At 47.0% G+C, this 24,372-nt stretch overlaps 1 protein-coding gene across 1 annotated transcript in view; it reads left to right on the forward strand.

The window, feature by feature from the left end:
- ACE (angiotensin I converting enzyme) overlaps positions 1-24,372 on the forward strand; it is a 68,527-nt gene that overhangs the window by 18,402 nt on the left and 25,753 nt on the right. The window contains exons 2-13 of the mRNA XM_083407471.1: positions 59-226; positions 6,763-6,856; positions 8,033-8,176; positions 9,243-9,434; positions 12,663-12,760; positions 13,618-13,790; positions 15,392-15,615; positions 16,245-16,389; positions 19,056-19,154; positions 20,496-20,618; positions 21,734-21,945; positions 23,637-23,773. Of these exons, the coding sequence (XP_083263597.1) occupies positions 59-226; positions 6,763-6,856; positions 8,033-8,176; positions 9,243-9,434; positions 12,663-12,760; positions 13,618-13,790; positions 15,392-15,615; positions 16,245-16,389; positions 19,056-19,154; positions 20,496-20,618; positions 21,734-21,945; positions 23,637-23,773 (1,809 nt within the window). The remainder of the gene's footprint in view (positions 1-58; positions 227-6,762; positions 6,857-8,032; positions 8,177-9,242; positions 9,435-12,662; positions 12,761-13,617; positions 13,791-15,391; positions 15,616-16,244; positions 16,390-19,055; positions 19,155-20,495; positions 20,619-21,733; positions 21,946-23,636; positions 23,774-24,372) is intronic.

A 24,372-nucleotide genomic window follows, 5' to 3' on the forward strand; every position in this document is an offset into this window, starting at 1 on the left:
GTACCCAGAAACTGTGTGCTTACCTGTATCTATGTATTCCTCCACCACCCCTTTGCAGGTAGCAGCCTCTTTGAAGGAGCAAGAATTCACAGAGGTTTGGGGGAAGAAAGCAAAGGAGAGCTTCGGCAACATCTGGCAGAACTTCACTGATCCTCAGCTGAAGGAAATCGTCAGATCCATCCAGACCCTGGGACCCTCCAACCTACCCATGGATAAGCGGCAACGGGTAAGGACACAACTCCAGACAAAGGGAGTCTACACCTGCGCGGTGGGCATGGATGATTCAGGCTTACATACTAAGCAGTATATGTAAGGTAAAGGTAAAGGGGCCCCTGATCATGAGGTCCAGTCGTGGCCAACTCTGGGGTTGCGGCGCTCATCTCGCTTTATTGGCCGAGGGAGCCGGCGTACAGCTTCCAGGTCATGTGGCCAGCATGACGAAGCCGCTTCCATTGCACGGAAATGCCGTTTACCTTCCCGCCAGAGCAGTACCTATTTATCTACTTGCACTCTGACGTGCTTTCGAACTGCTAGGTTGGCAGGAGCAGAGACCAAGCAACAGGAGCTCGCCCCGTCGCGGGGATTCGAACCGCCGACCTTCTGATCGGCAAGTCCCAGGCTCTGTGGTTTAACCCACACCGCCACCCACATCCCTTAAGCAGTACATAAATTGTTAAAATAAATAAACTACAAATGCATAAATAAATTCCTAGTGACATCTCTGAGGAAGCTGATTATCTGCTGGGGTAAGGTAAAGTATGTTCCAGCTCCAGCCTTTTGGGACTCCACAAACTACATTAACTGTGCAATTTTATATAGGTCTACTCAGAAGTCCCATTAGGCTCAACAGGGCTTAACTCCCAAGTCAGGGGATATAGCATTTGCAGCCTGGTGTTGAAGTCTCCGCCAAAGGAGCCATTTGTGTTATTCTTCATCTTAGATCATATGCAGCATCCAAAAGTCATGGTAAGGTTGGAGGGAGAGACCAAAGAATGTATGTAAGCTACTGCAGGGCTCAGTGGCGTAGCGTGGGTTGTCAGCACCCGGGGCAAGGCAAGTAATTTGCGCCCCCTAACCTGGGGCAAGGCAAGTAATTTGCGCCCCCCCCGCTGCACTGTCCCTCCCCCAGATAGTCCCTCGCTCTCTCTCCGCACCGCACCGCATGCCTGGCACCCTCCCCTCCACAGTGGGCGGCGACCTGGCGGCTCGGATCGGATTCGCACAGCCAGCACTGGAGTGAGAGAGAGTGAGTGAGTGAGCCAGGTAGGGGCAGAGAGCTGCGAGTGCGAGTGCGCCCCCCCCCCCAGATGTTGTGCCCGGTGCGGCTGGCCCCCCCTGCACCCCCCACGCTACGCCACTGGCAGGGCTGCCCCACAAGGACCAGTGACTTGTGTCAGAGAGACTGGCCATGGAGGCTAAATTCCTGCTAAGTTTCCCAAATATGCCATGGAGATAAGTGAAGCATTTAGCAGCAAATTCTGCCAAGCCAGAGAGCGAGAGAGAGTCAGCTCAAAAGAGTTCTTATCCCCTTCTGCTAGTAATCCATCCTCTTTGCCTCTTCTTAGTGTTCTGCAGCTAATTCTTTCCAACTAGTCTAGTGGAGCATGTAAAGCAATTTCACAGTGATGTTGCTTCAAACTGGAAAGAGAATCCCTCAGTCCTTTTTTTTTTAGTTCTGTGGATAGAATGATCTGACCATCATCCCTGTACGGGAATCCCTGTTGTTTTAATCCAAGGTCAAACTAGGTGGTCACTAGTTTCTAATTTTTAGCAATTGTGGCAGCATAGCAGTGGTTAACAGTTCCCCCCCAATGGGCAAACAGCAGCTTTGTGGAGTGATTTTCAGTGGGAAAATAGCTAGCTGCGGCGTTTATGCATCATTTCCTCAGCCTCAGGGTCCCAATCCAAATGGGATGCTGAATTTATCGGTATGTACCAGCAGAATAAAGGTAAAGGTACCCCTGCCCGTATGGGCCAGTCTTGACAGACTCTAGGGTTGTGCGCTCATTTCACTCTAGAGGCCGGGAGCCAGCGCTGTCCGGAGACACTTCCGGGTCACGTGGCCAGCGTGACATCGCTGCTCTGGCGAGCCAGAGCCGCACACGGAAACGCCGTTTACCTTCCCGATAGTAAGCGGTCCCTATTTATCTACTTGCACCCGAGGGTGCTTTTGAACTGCTAGGTTGGCAGGCGCCAGCAGAATATGGGAACATAAAACAGACTGGATTTCTTTTCCTTTTTTGAAAAATCATTTTTATTAAACAAAAAAAGAAAACTTTTTTAAAAAGCATGTTATTATTAACTGTTTGGTTCCTTGCAAAATTCCCAACTGCTAAATAAAAGTTTAAAAGTTTGAAAAATGTAATTTATAACACAGGAAAGAAAAGAGAGAAGGAAAAAGGGGGCATTATCCTTTGCATGCCAACATGTTAAAGATGCCTAAAAAGGTAAAGGACCCCTGACAGTTAAGTCCAGTCGCGAATGACTCTGGGGTTGTGGCGCTCATCTCACTTTACTGGCCAAGGGAGCCGACATTTGTCCACAGACAGTTTTTCTGGGTCATGTGGCCAGCATGACTAAGCTGCTTCTGTTGAAACCAGAGCAGCGCACAGAAATGCCGTTTACCTTTCTGCCACAGTGGTACTTATTTATCTACTTGTGCTTTCAAACTGCTAGGTTGGCAGGAGCTGGGACCGAGCAACGGGAGCTCACCCCATTGCGGGGATTTGAACTGCCGACCTTCTGATCGGCAAGCCCTAGGCTCAGTGGTTTAGACCACAGCGCCACCCGCGTCCCTACTTTCCCATAAATCCATCAGTCTGCATTCCTAAGAAACATGTTTCTTTCTCATAGATGCCTACTTTCCCATAAATCCATCAGTCTACATTCCTAAGAAACATGTTGTATTATCAAGGTGATCCAACAGCCTGAGGGCTACATTCCGCCTGCAAGGCCTTTTCTTGGTGGCCCCGGGCAACATTTGATGGCCCCCTCAAGTCCTTGCGCTGCCTTCCCAAGCTGTGAGGCTTTGACAGGTCCTACAGTCCTCCCGTCTCCTTCCCAAAGCCTAGTTAGTGCTTTCCAAGCTTTGGGAAGGAGGTGGGAGGGCTCTAGGGCCCTGCAGAGCTTCGTGCCTCCTTCCCAAAGCCCAGGTTCCCTCTTCTCCAGCTTTGGGAAGGCAGAGCAAGGGCTGGGGGGCATCAGATATTGGCCTTGCTCCCCCCCCCACGTCTGCATGCATAATAAGTACAAAGCAATGCAAGCTTAAATAAGGAAGCAAACAGTGTGTGAAGATAGCACATTCTATCATAAGTTAAAGGAAAGCATATTATTATTCCTCTTTTTTATATCTTTACCTAGAAAAATGTTCATTAAAAGGGGGGGGGGGAGGAAAAGAATTGTCTGCTATACCAGATACAACTAGCATATTTCATGGGGGCTGTTATTATTGATGTTGTCTTTATTTTCAAACAAGATAAAGCTCTGCAATTTATTCTAAAAGGGCTGGATTTGAATATTATCTCCCTGCTGTTCCTCTATGGGTACAGCTAAGATGCTTAGTTGTAACCAAGAAAGAACAAATTAACCCCCCCCAAAAAAATTCCCCTACTCCTCATTCTCCTGCTTGATAAGAAAGAATACGTGAGCTTGATTTACTCCTGCCAGTCTGGTTCCCAGGGCAAGAAGCCAGTTTGTGGAATTGATTTTTTAAAAAACAAACAAAACAAACAAAACTATAAAAAAACATGGGAACTGTAGCTGAGACTGTAGTTGCAATGATGACAAATATTTCATTTTGCCTCCCCCCCCCCCAAAGAAACTGTCATAAAGTTGTTCCTTGTACTTTCAGGGTAAACATATCCCAACCGATCCAAAGCTTGTTTTGTGAATGGAAAACCAATCTGAACTTTGTTTATTTTTGAGTTGATATAAGGAAAGATTAAAAATAAAACAAACAGCTGCATAGCAGAGTACATCTGCAAGCTAGGAATTCTACCCAAGTGGCTTTTGTTCGGTGTCTTTTATATAAATAGTTTTTTACTAACTTTAACTCGGTGATAGAGGAGCATTGAAAGCTGCCTTTAGTGAGTCGGACCACTGAGCTACACATTGTTGGCGTTGAATGGCAGCAACCTTCCAGTGGTTCAAAGAGGGTTTCTTCCCAGCCCTAGCTGGGGTTCTCAGGGATTGAACCTGCGACCTTCTGCATGCAAAGCTTTGCTGCCGAGCTTCTCCAGGGGCTAGCTCAGCTTTGTTAGCACACCATCAGCCAGTGGTACCAAATACCCATTCTGACCACCTGGGATTCTGCACTGAAAAGGCACAAAGGGTGTGGTAGAATGGGAGCTCACAGCCCCAGATCCTGGCGAGTTGGCCCTTCACTACCTATTAATGAAAGACACAGCCAACAAGAAGGCCCACATGTCCCAGATGATTGGCTGCAATGCACCTTATGAACCCTACTGCTCTAATTGATCTCTTTTCTGAGCACAGTTCAAAGTGTTGGTGCTGACCTTTAAAGCCCTAAACGGCCTCGGCCCAGTATACCCGAAGGAGCGTCTCCACACCTATTGTTCTGCCCGGAAACTGAGGCCCAGCGCCGAGGGCCTTCTGGCGGTTCCCTCGCTGTGAGAAGCCATGTTACAGGGAACCAGACAGAGGGCCTTCTTGGTAGTGGCACCCGCCCTGTGGAACGCCCTCCCACCAAAGAGAAAAACAACTACAGTGGTGCCCCGCAAGACGAATGCCTCGCAAGACGGAAAACCCGCTAGACGAAAGGGTTTTCCGTTTTTCAATGCGCTTCGCAGGACGAATTTCTCTATGGGCTTGCTTCGCAAGACGAAAATGTCTTGCGATTCTTGCGATTTTTTTCCGCTCCCCACCCCCTTTTCTAAGGCACTAAGCTGCTAATAGCCTTTTAGCAGCTAATCCCTTAAGCCTTTAATAGCCGCTAATAGCCGCTTAACCGCTAATAGCGCTAATCCGCTAATAGGGTTGCTTCGCAAGACGAAAAACCGCTAGACGAAGAGACTCGCGGAACGGATTCTTTTCGTCTTGCGAGGCACCACTGTACCAGACTTTTAGAAGGCATCTGAAGGCAGCCCTGTTTAGGGAAGCTTTTAATATTTAATAGGTTATTGTATTTTAGTATTTGATATTGGAAGCCGCCCAGAGTGGCTGGGGAAGCCCAGCCAGATGGGCGGGGTATAAATAACATTATTATTATTATTATTATTATTATTATTATTATTATTATTATTTTCCTTGGTGCCCAGTCTTAGTCCCTGAAACTTATTACCTTTCTCCCCACCCCCTGCCCTGGAGTATTATACCTACTGGAGATGGTTATCTAACATCAAAGCACTTGCTAATGCCTTTTGCTCTCTTTCACGTTCTCATGTGCCCTGAATGCACTCCCTTCCCCCACCACTATGCCATATTTTTTTTCCATAGCTCCTTTCTTCTCTTATATAAAGGCAAAGGTACCCCTGACCATTAGGTCCAGTTGTGGCTGACTTTGGGGTTGCGTGCTCATCTCGCTCTATAGGCCGAGGGAGTCGGCGTTTGTCTGCAGACAGCTTCCGGGTCATGTGGCCAGCATGACTAAGCCACTTCTGGCAAACCAGAGCAGCACACGGAAATGCCATTTACCTGCCCACCAGAGCGGTACCTATTTATCTACTTGCACTTTGACGTGCTTTCGAACTGCTAGGTTGGCAGGAGCTGGGACCGAACAATGGGAGCTCACCCTGTTGCAGAGATTGGAACCGCCGACCTTCCGATTGGCAAGCCCTAGGCTCTGTGGTTTATACCACAGTGCCACCCGCGTCCCTTATATACCTTTTCTTATATACCTCTTACATATATACCTCTTCTCTTATATACCTTACCCTAAACAGAGGCAGACTTTGGCCTGTCAGATTTCAGAGACTCCAAAATTGAGCACCCCCTATGCCTCTTGTCTTCCATTCTGCTCAATTCACTATGTCATAGTTGCAGCGCCCAGTGTGGTGGAACTGGTTGCACTGCCCAAAATCCACCTCTGCCCTAAAGGCCAATGCAATGCTGGCCTCTTCCTTTCCAAATTCCGCCATTATCTGTCCTTGCTCAGCACCCTCCCCTCCCATCACTTTTTAAGCTGTGAAGGGTTGATTCTGTACACCTCTACTGCCTGCCCCCTGCCACCCACTTTGCATTTCCCATTTTCTCCCAGCCCACTTTGAATTTCAGGCCTGCCTCCTCTTGTTCCTTTGACCGTGCATGCCTTGACCAGGTTATGGTGGTGAGAACACCAAAGTCCTCACTTCCGCTCCATGGTGTGTAGCGTGGCCTGATCAGGGTCTTGATGGTGCAGGCAGCATCGTCACATCAAAGAACAGCAGACTTTTATGCTGAAACAAAAGGGACTCGCCCAATAGTTTTGTACTTTCAATAATGCAAGATTACAGGGAAAACGGAGGTGTTTTTGGTCCCCTTCCTGACTTGGCTGGCTACAGACACCTAAGTTTCAAGTTCATCATAAAATAAATAATTTTGAACCCTACTCAGGAAGCCTGTGTTTGAGGCAGCCTCCTTGGGTGTCCTTGCTGTTGCCACCTGGCAGCCATTCTCTGTTGAAACTGTGATAGATCATAGGGTACGAAGCAGACCTGAGGTGTGGAACAGGTGACACTGTAGCTGGGCCGAAAAGGAGTGACCTTGTAGAACTAGCAGATATGGGACTATCACACTAACCTGGACTATTTATCTTTCCTTTCTAAGTATAACACTATTCTGAGTGAGATGGACAACATCTACTCCACTTCCAAAGTATGCCTGCCAAATCAGAATTCCAGCTGTTGGGCTCTAGAACCAGGTGTGTATCTTCTTGTTCTCATTAGCGTAACCCTCCCACACCCAAATCTACGTGATTGCTTTCAACACGGGAGCACCTCAAGGGGCAGGTGATTTCTTGAGATCTGAGGGCTGTGTCAGAAATACCACAAGTCCCTTGGTCACAGATAACTGTGACATTGTAGTGGCGTAAAATGTCACATGCTTGCTTTGATGTTCACAAATATTTACGTGGTTCTTATCATGCCACAGATTGTCTTGGTTCATATTCTACAGCACTTGTGGAACATGGGGCCATCCAGTTGTTGTTGTTGGTTGTTGTTGTTGTATTATTCCAACTCCTAGCCACTCTAGGAAGCTAACACAGCTAACGGTGAGGGATAGTGTGAGCTGTGGTCCAAAAACACCCAGAGACCCACAAGTTCTCAACTCCTGTTCATCAGTATGCTTATTTTTCAAGTGTGAGACCATCTTGCCCCCACAACTCTTGACACTGCAAGCGTTGAAGAGTCTGATTGATTTGGAGCTCCTAAAAATGATGTCTTCCTTTAATGTGTTTCAGCCATTTATTTGGCCACCAAATGTATCATTGTACATTGATAAGGGCTAGAATAGAAATTATGTGTAGCAGCTGTGTCCAAAGATTTACATACAGTGGTACATTGGGTTAAGTACTTAATTCGTTCTGGAGGTCTGTTCTTAACCTGAAGCACCACTTTAGCTAATGGGGCCTTCTGCTGCCGCCACACCGTTGGAGCACGATTTCTGTTCTCATCCTGAAGCAAAGTTCTTAACCCGAGGTAATATTTCTGGGTTAGCGGAGTCTGTAACCTGAAGCGTATGTAACCTGAAGTGTATGCAACCCGAGGTACCACTGCATTTCAAAAACTAGGGCACTTTTGAGAGATGTTACAAGCGCTCAGCTGCCATCAAACCCAGAATTAGTGTTTCCCAATTTCAAAGACAGAAACTAGTGCTGTTGAGATGCTTCTCAATCTACCACCGAATCAAAAATAGCCCCAAACTTGAGGGGAGGGGACTCCTTTGTCCCTGAACAATAACACTGGATAAATAGCACTGCCCTTATGATGAGGCACATCGCCCACAAAATGGGTTCTTTTCAACCTATGACCATTTTCTGTGTTTGTTTGTTTTTGTTTTTTTGTTTCTGGTCTCTTCTCCCGCACTCACTTCTCAGAGATAACGGACATCATGGCCACCTCTCGCAATTACAGGAAACTGCTCTATGCCTGGGAAGGGTGGCACAACGCAGCCGGCAATCCTCAGCGGCCCAAGTATCAGGAATTTGTTGAACTGAGCAACGAGGCCTACAAAATGGATGGTGAGATGCTTTAAATATGGATTGGGGGATGGAAATAGGTCACTCATGGGATCGAAAGTGTTATGTACTGAAGTTCTCACCCTGGACCAGCAGGGGGATACCGTAGATAGTTATGCAAATGAAGGTTCGAAAGTGACGTTCAGTGATTGGATAGTTTTAGAAAGTTGCTACAGTAACGTCTATATAAGCAGGCTGACTGAGCCCTTCAGTTCATTTGTGACCTGGCCTCTGAATAAAGAAGAGCTGTTTGAAGAATTGCTGTGTTGTCTGATATGTTCACCCACAATTTAGCAGAAAGACTGCCTTGCGAAGAAAGCTGCATGCAGCTGGGGCGTTTTAGCTTAGGCAAAAAAGGTGATTGAAAGCTTCAGAGAAGGCTTGAATATTATAGCTCTCCCTGCTGCCCTCCTTTTAGAAATGTATTCCCCCTGTTTCCTAAGAGAGGAACCATTTGGACAATGGGTCTGCAATGCCAGAGTGAAGCCACTGTGATCTGATGAGTTATGGTGTGTTACCTCAGCACATCCATTCTCAACTGATTTCCATCCCATTTTGAAAATATTTGAGGGAATGGTGAGCATGTGTCAACGTGTTTATGAGAGGGTCATCATTTCAACAATGAATTTTGGCTTACCCTTCCACACAACTGAAGTTCTCACCCTGGGCCAGCAGGGGGATACTGTAGATAGTTATGCAAATAAGGGATTGAAAGTGACGTTCAGTGATTGGATAGTTACAGAAAGTGGTTACTGTTGCGTTGTAGTGGAGCTCTATATAAGCAGGCTGGCTGAACCCTTCAGTTCAGTTCTGTTCTGTGAATAAACAAGAGCTGTTTGAAGAATCGCTGTGTCATCTGATATGTTCACCCACAACTTAACAACAACCATGCCAAAAATGATCATGTGAGTTGGCTTTCAGTTTGTGGTTGTGTGCTCTGTGCCTTTAGAACAGACAGACATTGAACAACATGGGCATATGATGTGGTGGGAGGAATGATTCTCCAACCTTGTGTTGAGATTATGCATGTGTGACTTCCTTTGGGTTCTGTGCTCTTGTTGGCATCCAGGCTTCAAGGATACCGGTGACTATTGGCGTTCCTGGTATGATTCACCAACTTTCGAGGATGACCTGGAACAACTCTATCATCAGCTGGAGCCCCTTTACCTAAACCTGCATGCTTTTGTCAGGAGGAAACTGTATGAGCGGTACGGCCCTACGTACGTCAACCTGAAAGGCCCCATTCCAGCTCACTTACTGGGTAAGATGGCAATAAAGGGGGGATGAAGTGGAAGTCATGCTAGAGAAAATCATGATGGCGCATTTCTGAATGCATGAAGAGTCCTGCTACACTCTACACAGGCTGACCAGTTGGGCTGCTTGAAGCTGTCATGCCTAAGAGTGAACAGGTCCATTTCTATTGAGTCTCAACAGTGCTAGAGATGTTGATGATCTAGTCGCTTTTCTCACAAATGTGACCCAAAGCGATTTACAGTGCACGCTCGGGTTGTGAACGTGATCCATGTGGGAGGCACATTCACAACCCGCAGTGTTCGCAACCTGCAGCCCCATGTCTGCGCACGTGTGGGTTGCGATTCAGTGCTTCTGCACATGCACAAAGCGCGACTTAGTTTTTCTGCGCATGCACGAGCACTGAAACCCGGAAGTAACCCATTCTGGTAGTTCCGGGTTTGGCGAGGTGCGCAATCTGAAAACACGCATCTGTAACCCGAGGTATGACTGTACAAACACAACTGAAATAGAAAAAAAACCAATTGCAACAAACAAAACCAATAAAAACCTTAAAAACCAACATCTATAGCAATAAAACTCTGGTCTTAAAGATCCTATTCCACTACAAGAAGCCACAAATGCTTTAAAAAATACACCAATACACTATCACATCAAGGGCTAAAAGTCCAGGTAAAAAGGGGGGGGGGATGCATGGCACCGAAAAACAGGTAAAGATAACGGGATCATAGCTCAGTCAGTAGAGCCTCCGTATGGGGAGAACATTCCACAAGGGGAAGTCATCACTGAAAAGGCCTATTCTCACATTGCCACCCTCCAGACCTGTGCACATTGGGGGACACAGTGAAGGGCCTCAGGTGACGATCAAAGGGTTGGGTTTGTGTGAGGAGATGTGGTCCTTGAGGTATTGGGGTCCTGCGCAGCTCCCTGTACTTTGAATGGAGCCTGGAAACTAATTCGTAGCCAGTGCAGTAGTGCAAGAATTGGTGTAAGTTTCGCCTGTCCTGGTCAACAATCTGGACAGCAAATTCTACACCAGTTGCAGTTCTGAACCATCTTCAAAGGCAGCCCCATTTATAATGTGTTGCAGTAACCCAACCTAGAGGTTGCCAGAGCCTAGGCCAGAGGTTTCCCACCTTTTTGAGTCTACCGCTCTCTTGACCCAACTACATTATTTCTGTGGCACCCCTATGAGTTTGAGGCAGTGCTTCCAAAATGCATCTTCCAAAGGGTGGGATAATAATGTTCACAAGAAGCATAATCTCTCGCTCACATAAAAGCCTTGGAGTAGGTGCTGCCAGTCTTCCTGGAACTTTGGCCAGCCTGGGTTTCTTAGTTGTTTAGAGCATGGTGCTGATAGTGCCAAGGTTGCAGGTTTGATTCCCATAAGGGGCTGCTGCATATTCTTGCATTGCAGGGGGCTGGACTAGATCAGACTTCCTCAATATCAGTCTCAGTCTCAGTCAGTTTTATTGCACGTAGCCAAAGGCTGCCGCAATGTACACAGAATTATTTGTCAATTAAAAGAAAATATACTGAATTGATAAAAAAGACTTAAAATATTTATATTATCAAAACCTTACGTACTCTAAACAGAGCTATAAAAGTACCCCAATTGTAATGGTTCTAGGGGTTGCTCGTGCGTAAGTTGCCGCCACTCCTGGCTAGGTTACTTGATTGAACCCTTTCTGTCTGGACAGCCTCAAGTTTTGTGGCTGCCTCAGTCGCTGGCAGAATCCGTCAGTGGGCGTTTCTTGAACCTTTTCCAGCATAAAAGCTGTTTGACGCCCAGTCTTCTCCTACTCTCCCTGCGCGGAAGTCTTCTGCGCAGGGAGGGTGTGGGCAGCGGAGTACCCGTACTCTCTCCGCTGGTCTCCGGCGAGGAGTCCTGGAGCCACCTCTCCGATTCCCCCATCTGCCCCCCTTCTCCACTGGTGTTACGCTGATTTCCTTCCTCAGCAGATGGGCTGCCTCTCTCCCTACTGGTACCCTCTCCGGCATCCCTCTGGAGCCTTCTCTCCGCCTCCAGCTCCGATGGCAGTTCGCTGACACCAATGTACAAATAAAAACATTAAACAATAAAATTCATAAGCTAAAATCATCACATGGCCACTAATGTTAAAAACAATATCAATTAATACAGTGTGCAATTCATACTCAGAGTTTGGTGACAAAGATAGAGCATAGCCTGAGGTAGATAGATAGGATCAAATAAATTCATCTCCTTTACAGTTAATGGCTACCTTGGCTATATAATTTGCTCTAATTTTCCTAGCAGCAGTTGCAAAAAGTGCTTCACGCCAGGTCACATACTTATCTGTGTCTGCGAGGAGATATAAAACCATGTCAAAGGGGTTCTGGCCAGGGGACCCTGTCATTATAGGTACTAAAAATATTTTTCTTGCATCATTATATAAGGGACAGTGCAAGATATAATGCAAGATATAAGGCTTCCTCAATATTGGCCCTCCAGATGTTTTTGGCCTTCAACTCCATGATCCCTTGCTAACAGGACCAGTGGTCAGGGATGATGGGAATTGTAGTCTCAAAATATCTGGAGGGCCGAGTTTGAGGAAGCCTGGACTAGATGACCCTTGGGGTCCCTTCCAATTCTACAATTCTATGATTCTATGATCTGCAAACCAGGGAAACTATCATGGTTGCCCCATAGTCCTGAAGCTGTTCAGACTACCCACCCTCAGCTACTAATAACATACTGTATTTTTTGCTCTGTAAGACGCACCAGACCACAAGACACACCTAGTTTTTGGAGGAAGAAAACAAGAAAAAAAAAATTCTGAATCTCAGAAGCCAGAACAGCAAGAGGGATCGCTGCGCAGTGAAAGAGGCAATTCCTCTTGCTGTTCTGGCTTCTGGGATAGCTGCGCAGCCTGCATTCGCTCCATAAGACGCACACACATTTCCCCTTACTTTTTAGGAGGGAAAAAGTGAGTCTTACAGAGCAAAAAATACGGTAACTAAAAAAGTGCACACTGCTTGCCTCCACATAATTAATGTGATATCTTCAATGGCCCTATGGGGTCTAACAAGACTTGGGAAGAAAACCACAGTTGTTATTTTTTTCCTTCCAAGCCCCAAATGTGGAAAATTGACAAATATAGCTTCCCGGTGATATTCCATCATAAGATTCTTCTTCTTGCTATTACTCCTTATGGTAGGAAAAGGCTGAAACTAACTGTTCGTCTCAAGCTAAGCTGTGCTGCTTTGCCCCCTGCAGGTAACATGTGGGCCCAGCAATGGAACAACATTTACGATATGATGATCCCTTACCCAAATAAGCCCAACCTTGATGTCACCAATACTATGAGGCAGCAAGTAAGGTCATCCGTGTTGTTATTACATACGATTTTCTTCTTACACTTTTGCTGCTTTGACTGCAGCCTTCATATAGACAGCAGGGATTGCGAGTGAAAACAGCTACCGTATTTTTCGCTCTATAAGACGCACCATACCGCAAGACGCACCTAGTTTTTGGAGGAGGAAAACAAGAAAAAAAATATTCTGAATCTCAGAAGCCAGAACAGCAAGAGGGATTGCTGTGCAGTGAAAGCAGCAATCCCTCTTGGTGTTCTGGCTTCTGGGATAGCTGCGCAGCCTGCATTCACTCCATAAGATGCACACACATTTCCCTTTACTTTTTAGTAGGGAAAAAGTGAGTCTTATACAGCAAAAAATACGGTACATACCTAAACATCACTGAGGGTGGGGTGGTATTGCTGCCATTCTGCAGTGAGATGCTGCAGAATAAGTGCACACATTAGGGGAACAATGAGTACTCCCAACAATAGAACGCCTGTATTGTTATCTATTACGGGTTGAATCTCAACTTACCATGCTTAGAATAGTAGATCCATTGAAATCAGTGGGGCTTGAATTAGCAGCAGCTGAAGCCCCTGATGTTGGGAAAGACTGAGGGCGCAAGGGGAAGGGGACGACAGAGGACGAGATGCTTGGATAGTGTTCTCGAAGCTACTAACATGAGCTTGACCAAACTGCGGGAGGCAGTGGAAGACAGGAGTGCCTGGCGTGCTCTGGTCCATGGGGTCACGAAGAGTTGGAGACAACTAAACGACTAAACAAAAACTTAAGCCCTGCTGATTTCATTAAGCATGGCTATGTCTGGATCCAAGAAAATGCATGCTATCTCATTCTGTGGGTGGATCCTTTCCTAGAATTGGAACGTAACGCGCATGTTCCGGGAGGCGGACGCATTCTTCACCTCACTTGGCATGATTGAGATGCCACCTGAATTCTGGAAGGATTCTATGCTGGAGAAGCCAACAGATGGCCGAGAGGTGGTGTGCCATGCGTCAGCCTGGGACTTCTACAACCGCAAAGATTTCAGGTGCCTACTGCATGTGAAAGGGCCTTGCTTTGGAAAGGGGGAACCAAATGCCTTCTTGGAAGAGGAACACAGAATGCGTTTATGCAGGTCCTTTTAAATAAACACAGGTCTTGGGGAAAATATCAACGTCCAGTTTTAGTAACAACATGTGGTTCAATTTAGGCGGTCTAGAAATGAAATGAATAATGATAATAGGTATTAGTTTCCTCCTCTCAGAACTACAGATCTCAGTACAGTGGTACCTTGGGTTAAGTACTTAATTTGTTCCGGAGGTCCGTTCTTAACCTGAAACTGTTCTTAACCTGAAGCACCACTTTAGCTAATGGGGCCTCCTGCTGCTGCTGTGCCGCCGGAGCATGATTTCTGTTCTCATCCTGAAGCAAAGTTCTTAACCTGAAGCACTATTTCTGGGTTAGTGGAGTCTGTAACCTGAAGCGTCTGTAACCCGAGGTACCACTGTACCCTTAACAAACTGTGGAGTCTTAGGAGAAAGCCATGTGCCTTCAATGTGCATTGGATGTGCTTTAAATTTATAGCGTGTATCAGCGATAAATCTACTAAATGTATAAACCAGTTCTGAAAACCTTTTCTGTTTGCTAAATCTTTCCTGGAGAACCCTGGGAACTATAGTGTGTGGGAGCACTTAATATGTTAAGATGTCTTTGAATCCCTTGCAAAGCTACCAAGAAGGATTGGTGTTCGAAGGATTACATCTGTGAGAGCTTTAAACAATTTAAATTCTATATTGACAAGAGGGCAGGGACAGACCTTGGTAATAAGGTGCCCTGAGTGAGGACAAGATTTGCTGAGGACAAATACTTCTTATTCTCACAATACAGTGGTACCTCTGGATACGAACAGGATCCGTTCTGGAGCCCCGTTCGCACCCTGAAGTTTGGATTTGGATTTGATATCCCGCCTTTCACTCCCTTTCAGGAGTCTCAAAGCGGCTAACATTCTCCTTTCCTTTCCTCCCCCACAACAAACACTCTGTGAGGTGAGTGGGGCTGAGAGACTGTGACTGGCCCAAGGTCACCCAGCAGCTGCATGTGGAGGAGCGGAGACACGAACCCGGTTACCCAGATTACGTGACTACCGCTCTTAACCACTACACTACACTGGCTCTCAGTAAACGCAACCCGCGTCTGCGCATGGGTGGGTTGCGATTCGCCGCTTCAGTGCATGCGTGTTACATCATTTTGACCATATGCGTATGCGCGAGCAGTGAAACCCGGAAGTAACGTGTTCCGTTACTTCCGGATCGCTGCGGAGCGCAACCCGAAAGCACTCAACCTGAAGCAACTTCAGCCCAAGGTATGACTGTATTTTCTTTTGGTGCAGTTGCTATTTTTAATGGATCTTCTAAATAGGTACCTGTATGAATATAGGGTGATGATGATGGCTTAGCACCCCCTTGGCTCAGTGCCCTGTGCAGGGAAACTGAAGAGGGACTTCCTTTTCAACTCTTCTGAGGACTCTGTGTGTAAAAGGGAAGCAGGAACAACCTTTCCAGTCTGTCAAGCAGGTGCCCTATTAGCTCAACTGGTGCATTTTAACAGAACCAACGTTGCATCCTCACCTTTCTGCTCCATACTTTGCAGGATAAAGCAGTGCACAACCGTCACCATGGAGCAGCTCTTCACAGTACACCATGAGATGGGGCATATTGAATACTACCTGCAGTACAAGGACCAACCCATCTCCTTCCGCAGTGGGGCCAACCCTGGCTTTCATGAAGCCATTGGCGATGTCATGGGCTTGTCCGTCTCCACCCCCACCCACCTCAAGAAAATTGGGCTGCTTGACCAAGCCACTGAGGATATAGGTAATCATTGAGCACTGTGGGTGATGTAGGAGAACTGTGGTGAATAGGTAATCGATAGAGTCGATGGGACATTTCTCAAGGGTCAGGTTTCCAGCTGAGATGCTTTTGGGATGTGGAGCCAGACTTGTATCACTCCAGGGCTTTCCAGCTGCTGAAGAAGAAAGAGAAGATCCTAGACCAGGCATGGCCAAACTTGCCCTCCAGATGTTTTGAGACTACAGCTCCCATCATCTCTAGCTAACAGGACCAGTGGTCAGGGATGATGGAAATTGTAGTCCCAAAGCATCTGGAGGGCCAAGTTTGGCCATGCCAAAACCCAAAATTTGCTCTCCACTCTTTATTGCTGTTAGGGATTGGGAAGCCCTTCATATCCACACCTGTTCCCTTTGGGCAACCCAGAGGGCAGCTTTGTGCCTGCTCAGGGTCTGACTGCTGCCATCCGTTGGGTTGGAAAGGAATTTCCTATAAAGTCAGGTGGGTCTTTGTGCCCCAAGGCTTGTGGGTCACTTGCCCAAGTCATCTCAAGCTTCTTACTCTGCTTTTGACTTGTGGCACAAGATCTGCAGAGTGCTTATTCTGCTCTTATTCTAGCTCTGAGTCTTCTTTTCCCTTTCCCTTCTTCTTTGCAGAGAGTGATATCAACTACCTATTAAAAATGGCCCTGGAGAAGATCGCCTTCTTGCCCTTTGGCTACTTGATAGACCAGTGGCGATGGAATGTCTTCAGTGGGCGCACTCCTCCCAACCGCTACAACTATGACTGGTGGTATTTAAGGTAAAGCCCCCCCCCCCCAGCAGTGCAACTGTGGTGGGTGGAGGGCTGCCATGATGGCTGAGCAAGGGACGCCATTGATTCAAGAAACTGTGTGAGGGGAGGAGTTCCCCAAGCTGATTTCGGGTGATAGGACTGAATTTCAAAATTGGGAAGGGGCTAGTCCATGTTTGCTTGAGGGACCCATATATCTTAACAACTGTGTGTGTGTGTGTGTGTGTGAGAGAGAGAGAGAGAGAGAGAGAGACAGAGAGAGAGGAGAAGGAAAGAGAAAGAAATTTATGAGTATGTTTGAGTATAAGCAAAGTTAAGAAGGAAAAATATTCAGGAATTTATTCAGTTATTTTGCTTATACTCCACTTTATAACCCTGAGAGGTTTTCAAAGCAGTTTCCTAAAGAACCCTCAAACCTACATAGGTAGGTAAAGGTAAAGGACCCCTGGACAGCTGAGTCCAGTCATCTTGGATATGGGGTGCAGCGCTCATCTCACTTCAGGTCGAGGGAGCCAGCGTTTATGTGCAGATAGCTTTCCGGGTCATGTGGCCAACATGAATAAACCGCTTCTGGCACAATGGGACACCGTGATGAGTGCCAGAGTGCATGGAAATGCTGTTTAAGTTCCCACCGCAGTAGTACCTATTTATCTACTTGCGCTGGCATGCTTTTGAACTGCTAGGTTGGCAGGAGCTGGGACAGAGCAATGGGAGCTCACCCTGCTGTGCAGACTCGAACTGCTGACCTTCTGATCGGCAAGCCCAGGAGACTCAGTGGTTTAGACCACAGCGCCACCCGCTCCCTAAAAAAGTCATATTCAAGTCAGGAACAGAAATAATACGGTGACTTCTCTGTTGCCAGGACTATTCAGGTGGCATTCCCTGCCCTGGTGTTGCCCTTCGGCTTTTGCCTACTAGGCAGCAGTCCGCTGATGATCTTTTGAGGCAAGGAAGTGGGGCTGAGCAGCCGGATCTTGCTCAGCCCATGATGGAGGGAGCTCTTCCCTCACTAGCAGATAGGCAGATCGTCTAAGAAAAATATAAATTACTGGAGGAAGAGAGAAATGCATGCACCTGTATACATGTTGATCTGACATTGATTGACATGAGTTTCAGTTTGCTCCCTCCTTTGTGCCACTTTCTTAGGGCAAAACTAGACATAAACTGCGGTGCTTAGTAAGGAAAACGGGTGGCATGATGTCACCACATCAGGCACTCCCAAACAGCCAACCATGTGGGGTGGAGGCAGAGTAATCCATGATGCGGTGACAGATAAAGAAGGGGCAACTGGGTGCAAGGCAAGAGAACCAGTGTGGCATAATGGTTAGACCAGAGCTTTCCAAACTTTTCAAATTGGTGACACACTTTTTGCACATACATCATTTCGCGACACAGTTACATTGGTACCTCTGGTTGCTAACGGGATCCTGTTCCAGAGGCCCGTTTGCAACATGAAAAGAGCGCAACCCGCAGCGGCACGCCTGCAGGTTGCAATTCGCCGCTTCTGTGCATTCGTGCGACGTCATTTTGCGCTTTCGCATGTGTGAGCGGCGAAACCCAGAAGTAATGCTTTCCGGTACTTCCGGTCACCGCGGGATGTAGGCTTAAAGAACGTAACATGAAGTGGACGTAACATGTGGTATGACTGTAATTCAGTTTTGCATCATTTCGCGATACAGTAATTCAGTTTGACTAGCAAAGTGGAGGTTAAGCTAACCCTTTCCTGCCCCTGGAGGAGCACGGGGAGCATTCGCGTGACACAGCTACACACTGCAGCCGACACACTAACATGTGGTGACTGAGGAGATTTCACCCCTCCCATACCCAAGAATCTCCTGAGCAGTCTGCTGATTCTGCAGAGAGGAGGAGGCGTGTTCTGATATCTACTTATTCTGCTCCAGCACCAAATGAGTCAGTCAGTGAGAGAGTCGGTCAGAGAGTGAGTCGGTCAGTGAGAGAGTCAGTGAGTGAGTCAGTCAGGGAGAGAAAAGCTGTAATGCTCAGTGCACTCTAGCATCTCCATTTGTATATAGTTTGTATAGTACAGTAGCTGTTAGTGAATAAAAGAAGATATTCTTCAGCGCTGTCGTCCAAGTGATTTATGCTCTGCTGTACTCTGCTGTACAACGACTGTCTTGTTGGAGTGATTTGCGGTGCTCACAGCTCTGAGTTGTGAGTCCACGGCACTTGGACCTGTACCTGTGAGGAAGGTGGTCTCTGGAAGTGCCATCCAGCTCGCCTAGCCCAGTCCGGGCTGAGGTGGATGAGTCCAGTTGGTGACACTTGCTCAAGGGCGATGCTGACAGTGACACACAGTTCAGAAAGCTCTGGGTTACAGTGTTGGACTATGACCAGGGAGGCCAGGGTTTGAATCCCCACTCAGCCATGAAGCTCACTGGGTGACCTTGGGCCAGTCGCCATCTCTTGGCTTACCTCACAAGGTTGTTGTGAGGATGAAAGGGGGGGGGGAGAACCAAGTACACCACCTTGAGCTCCTTGGAAGATAAACGTGGTATAGACATGCGACGAATAAATAAATATAAATAATAAAAAGCATATCCATGATCAGCATCAAATCTAGATTAAGAACAAACAACCTGGAATCTGCTTCATTTCTAGAGACTTGTGCTAATGCTGTTCTGTTTCTTCTCTGCCCACATGGCACTTTTCTCCAGAACAAAATACCAGGGAATTTGCCCTCCTATTGCAAGGGATGAAACCAACTTCGACCCTGGTGCTAAATATCATATACCTGGCAACACACCTTATATCAGGTACTGAGAGCTGAAAGAGTTGGGGAATGTGGAATGTGTAATTGAAACATGGTGAGCTTCACTGATGTGCTTGAGTGAGGCTGGTGTATATGCCTTCATTATTCATGGAATGTCGATTACATTGCAATGTTCTGCAGTGTTGAACTACCTGAAGGTTCTGACAAGCAGATCTAAGGTGGTAGAGAAGGACGTGTTGAATTTTTCGAATTCCCAAAATGAGCGGTGCTAAAAAGTTGTAATATGACATGGGAATTCAATATATATATTGGTTAAATTAATATAATATAGTTTTGCCTGGAAAATAAAACGTGTGTAAAATTGCATAGAGAGGATTAAAATTTTGCGAAGTACTTGCAGTTATATTATTATTATTATTATTAATCATTATCTGACATTTTCAGAAGGTAAAATTAAAACTCTTTGGTTTTCCAAAAGCAGTTAATGTGCTTCTCCATCAAACCTAGGCTTACCAAGCTAAATGTTGCTCAGTCACAAAAAAATAAATAGCAGATTTGAATTCCTCACACCCAAAAACATATTTTCAAGACCCCACGCTGAAGAAATTTGCAGAAATTAAGTTTCACCCCCTAAGATGACACACCCTAGGGGCAGAGGAAGGCTGCATGGAGTTAGGTCCCCCAAAATAAATTCTGAACTCCATACTCTTTAGTATAGGAACAAGGAGCCTTTGACCCTCCAGTTTCTGTTGGACTTCTGCTTCCCCCAAGACAGAATGACCCACAGCTGGGGATCATGGGAGCTGGAGTTCAATAACTTTTGTAGGCCCAAAGGCTACTCCTCCCCCAGCTGCTTTAGAAATGCAGAACTTGCAGAGAGTTCTTGACTAGCGTATTCTTTTAAGGCGAGGAATTGTACGAAGTTGTTTAAATTCAAAGGTGACTATCAAATTCACACTTTCTGAAACAGTATCAGAAACTAAGCAAGGTTGTCCTTTGAAATTTACACTTATCTGAATTTTGCGGTGCAAACAGTGTTTGCAGAAGTGCTTATATTAGGGGAAATTGCTCATGGAAATGTGCATATTTAGCAGAAATTTGCCCTAAAACATTGATAATCCTGCAAGAGAACTTTTTTTAAAAAAATCACCAATTTGCTGCAGAAAATGGAAAAATGAAAAACTAAGAACCAAACTGGCAGATCTTTCCGTGCTTCATTTTTTTGGTAATGTTATGCCTTCAAAAATTGACTCTTGTTCAGTATGGCAGAATTTGCTGCGATATTAGCAGCAATAGTAGTAGTATTTGGGTGGTGGGGGTGGGTGTTCTACTGAAGAACTGATGGGTACCAGAAGTATATGGATTTTTGTTTTGTCTGGGGCAGGTACTTTGTCAGTTTCATCCTGCAGTTCCAGTTCCACAAGGCGCTCTGCCAAGCTGCCAACCACACTGGCAATCTTCATACCTGTGACATCTACCAATCCAAAGAAGCCGGACAGAAGCTCAGGTGACAGCAGGGAGAGATGGGGAAACAGCAAGGCGTGGCCTCCTACCTAAACGGCGTTAGAAGCAAGTGGGAAGACGTAGGCTAACAATTCTCTGCTTGGGGGCATTTCCTCCTTCCTGGCACCCTGATGTAACAAGAAGGGGTACACCTGTGTTGGAAAAAGCAAGAGGGCTGTGACATGCAGACCTGAGGACTGCGATCACACAGGTGTGACCACACTCAGGTTGCAGAAGTGATCCCCTGGCGTAATCTTGGCATAGCTTGAATGCCACTGGGCACTTACCCATCAGCGGGGGCCAGATATTCTAGTACCCTGGGAAAGGTGACCGTACAAGCATGCAGAGACCCTAAGAATGGCATCACCCACACTCTTCAATGGAAGGGTACCTCCGACACCTATCATGCTTGTGGGGTGGCCACCTAGGCACCTAGGGAAGCAGATTCCATGAGTTGCAAGGGCTGAACTCACCCCTACCACTCCCACTGACCATATAATGCAAAGCACCTTGCAAGCAAAGAGCAGCAGGAATTGAAGTGCTTGCAGAGCAAGGAGTCGCAAAAGTCTGCAGGACATAAAAGTTCAACTATTCATGGCTGGTCACCAGGTGGGGAGGGGCTGGGCAAAGCAGACCCTGGCCAGCTTACCTGGCAGTGGTGATGGGCACTTCTGCTCCAAGCACCACTGGGTGGCTAGGACCTGCCATTTTATTTTCCCAAAATGTCCCAGAGTCATGCTTCTTCTGGGAGCGTAGTGGAAATTTTAAATGCTAACGGGACCCAGCCATCCAGGGCACCAGGCAAAACAAGAACAAAAACTCACACTTTTAAAATAAAATAAAAAGAGGGGGTGTTGGGGCACTCGCAGCTAGCTGCCCACAGGAGCTGGCAATGGCTTCAGTTCCCACTGCTTAGTTGCTGGCTGCTTCAGAAGATGTGGCAAGAAAATAAACCCAAATGGCAAGGTCTCCTCAAATCCCTTGTGTGGTACAGGAGTCCACAGCAGGCGGAGACTGGGGTCGCCTGGTCTTGTGAGTCTTCCACAGTGGCTATCAACATGAGTACCGTAGCTGCATCTACATCACTACCCATTCTTCTCTTTGTTTTCTTCGCTGCAGCGAGGCGCTGAGAGTTGGCTCTTCCCAGCCCTGGCAGAATATTCTCCAACAACTCACTGGCACAAATAAGATGGATGCATCAGCACTGCTGGAGTATTTCAGCCCGGTTACTCAGTGGCTAGAAGAACAGAATAAGCAAACCAATGAAACGCTGGGCTGGCCGGACTTTGAGTGGCGTCCCCCCGTCCCAGAGGGCTACCCAGAAGGGCTTGGTAAAGTTTCCAAGGCACAAAGTCATGGGAAGGGGAGGCCTGCAGCAGGGTGGTTTCACTATGACCCTGGTGCTTGGGCATAACGGTAGCAGGTGTCCAAAGAAAAAGGGAGGATACCAGATGACCACCTCACTGCTTGGCTTTGCCATTGGACCAGGGCAATTATAATCCACAAGGGGGCACTCAGCTTGTTTCATATTTTGCAGTGGAAAATAGGAATGGAAGTGGCGGTCTCTTGCATAAACAGGGGGAACAACACAGGACATCCGACTGGGAAGAAATGGCTGGTGCAGCTGGAATATGGAGTGGTTTTTGTCTTGTTTGTCTATGGGAGGAGGAGGACTGTGAGAGCCCTGGGGAACAACTGACTTCACTGCAGGATGACTTTTAGGGAGACCAGGAATAGGGAGATAGCAGGCTGTGCTTTTCTTCTAGCATTGATAAACCACAAGTAAAAAAAGGTAAAGGTACCCCCTGCCCGTACGGGCCAGTCTTGACAGACTCTAGGGTTGTGCGCTCATCTCACTCTAGAGGCCGGGGGCCAGCGCTGTCTGCAGACACTTCTGGGTCACGTGGCCAGCGTGACAAAGCTGCTCCGGCGAACCGGCACCAGCGCAGCACACGGAAACGCCGTTCACCTTCCCGCTATAAAGCGGTACCTATTTATCTACTTGCACTTAAGGGTGCTTTCGAACTGCTAGGTGGGCAGGAGCTGGGACCGAGCGACGGGAGCTCACCCCGCCACGGGGATTCGAACCGCCGACCATGCGATCGGCAAGTCCTAGGCGCTGAGGTTTTACCCACAGCGCCACCCGCGTCCCCACAAGTACTGCTCCTTAAAACACCTGCTCCTTTGCCTCTGGGCTGGCACTTGGTAGGGCAGGAACCAGGCAGCAGCTCTTTTGAGGGTGAGATTTGGCTAGCGAGCTGCTGACTTGACTTTTGCTGTGAAGGGGTATCGACCCCCTTTGTAAAGACCAGGTGATGCTAATAAGGGGGAGTGCAGCCCTTATCAAAGCAGTGGGGGGCCAGCTGTTATTTCTCTCTGCTGATGAGCAGTGCAACCTTTGTCAGCATCGTGAGACTGGCTCTCCAACATGGAGTTCCATTCTCCTGATGTAACAGATGAATTGGAAGGTGGGGTGAGTTGCCACCTGGTGAATTGGCTGAGCGGCGGATTCTAGAATGTGGGCATCTCCACCTGTGTGCTCATTTTAACTTCCCAATGAGCAAAGGTAGATGCTCAGCTAGTACTTACCTACCACTCACCTGCTGGCTTCTCCTAACATTTCTCTTTAAGGGGACGGGGACGCCAGGGAATGAAAATGCCTCAGGTGAGTCTTCAGAGCTACCAGGTCTCAGCCCTGGAGTGTGTTTTAAGTGATAGGGTTTTGTCCCAGAAGTGTGAACCATAATATTAAGAAGGATAGGTCCCCTGAGCATGTTCAGAATGCCTTGTCTTCATCCATGAGTAACCACAGCCAATAATTGCACATCATAGGTAAGGGAAAGGAGTTCTGATTCCATCAGAGAATGTAAAATTTCTGCAGGAACCTGGGACATGTCTCTTTAGAAATTAGGTACTGGGAGTTAACATGCTAGATTAAAAGAAAGAAGACAGGGAGATGAGTTAATTTCCCTACTTTTTCCAGCATTTTGTTTCTCCCTCCCCACCCTTTAACCTTTTCCAGATAAAATAACTGATGAAAACGAGGCTAAAACATTCCTGGCAGACTACAACAGCACAGCCGAAGTGGTATGGAATTCTTACACAGAGGCCTCTTGGACATACAACACCAACATCACGGAGCCCAACAGACAGATGATGGTAGGAAAACCAGCAGAGTGTGGTAGGGTCAGTGGTGGTGGTGGGGAACTCAGTTCAATTCACATTTAAAGGGGAACCTACCCAATGTCCTGTATACATGAAGGAGTGTCTCCACCCCCATCGTTCAGCCTGGACACTGAGATCCAGCGCCGAGGGCCTTCTGGCGGTTCCCTCATTGTGAGAAGTGAGGTTACAGGGAACCAGACAGAGGGCCTTCTCGGTAGTGGCACCCGCCCTGTGGAACGCCCTCCCTTCAGATGTGAAGGAAATAAGCAGCTATCTTCTCTTTAAAAGACATCTGAAGGCAGCCCTGTTTAGGGAAGTTTTTAATATTTGATGCTGTATTGTTTTTAACACTCGATTGGAAGCCGCCCAGAGTGGCTGGGGAAACTCAGCTAGATGGGCGGAGTTATTATTATTATTATTAATTATTAAATCACGCTTTCTGAAATAATATGTGAACCGGAACACAGCCACCTTTCGAAATGCAGCCATCTCCGAATTTCGCAACAGAGCTCTGCAGCTGAGTAATATGCATTATATGCATATGAAGATGCATATAAATTAGTGAAGTGGCTTTGAAAAACATGTCTGTGTTA

Source organism: Podarcis tiliguerta (assembly GCF_965153285.1).
Source record: "Podarcis tiliguerta genome assembly, chromosome: 13".
NCBI classification, from domain to species: Eukaryota; Metazoa; Chordata; class Lepidosauria; order Squamata; family Lacertidae; genus Podarcis; species Podarcis tiliguerta.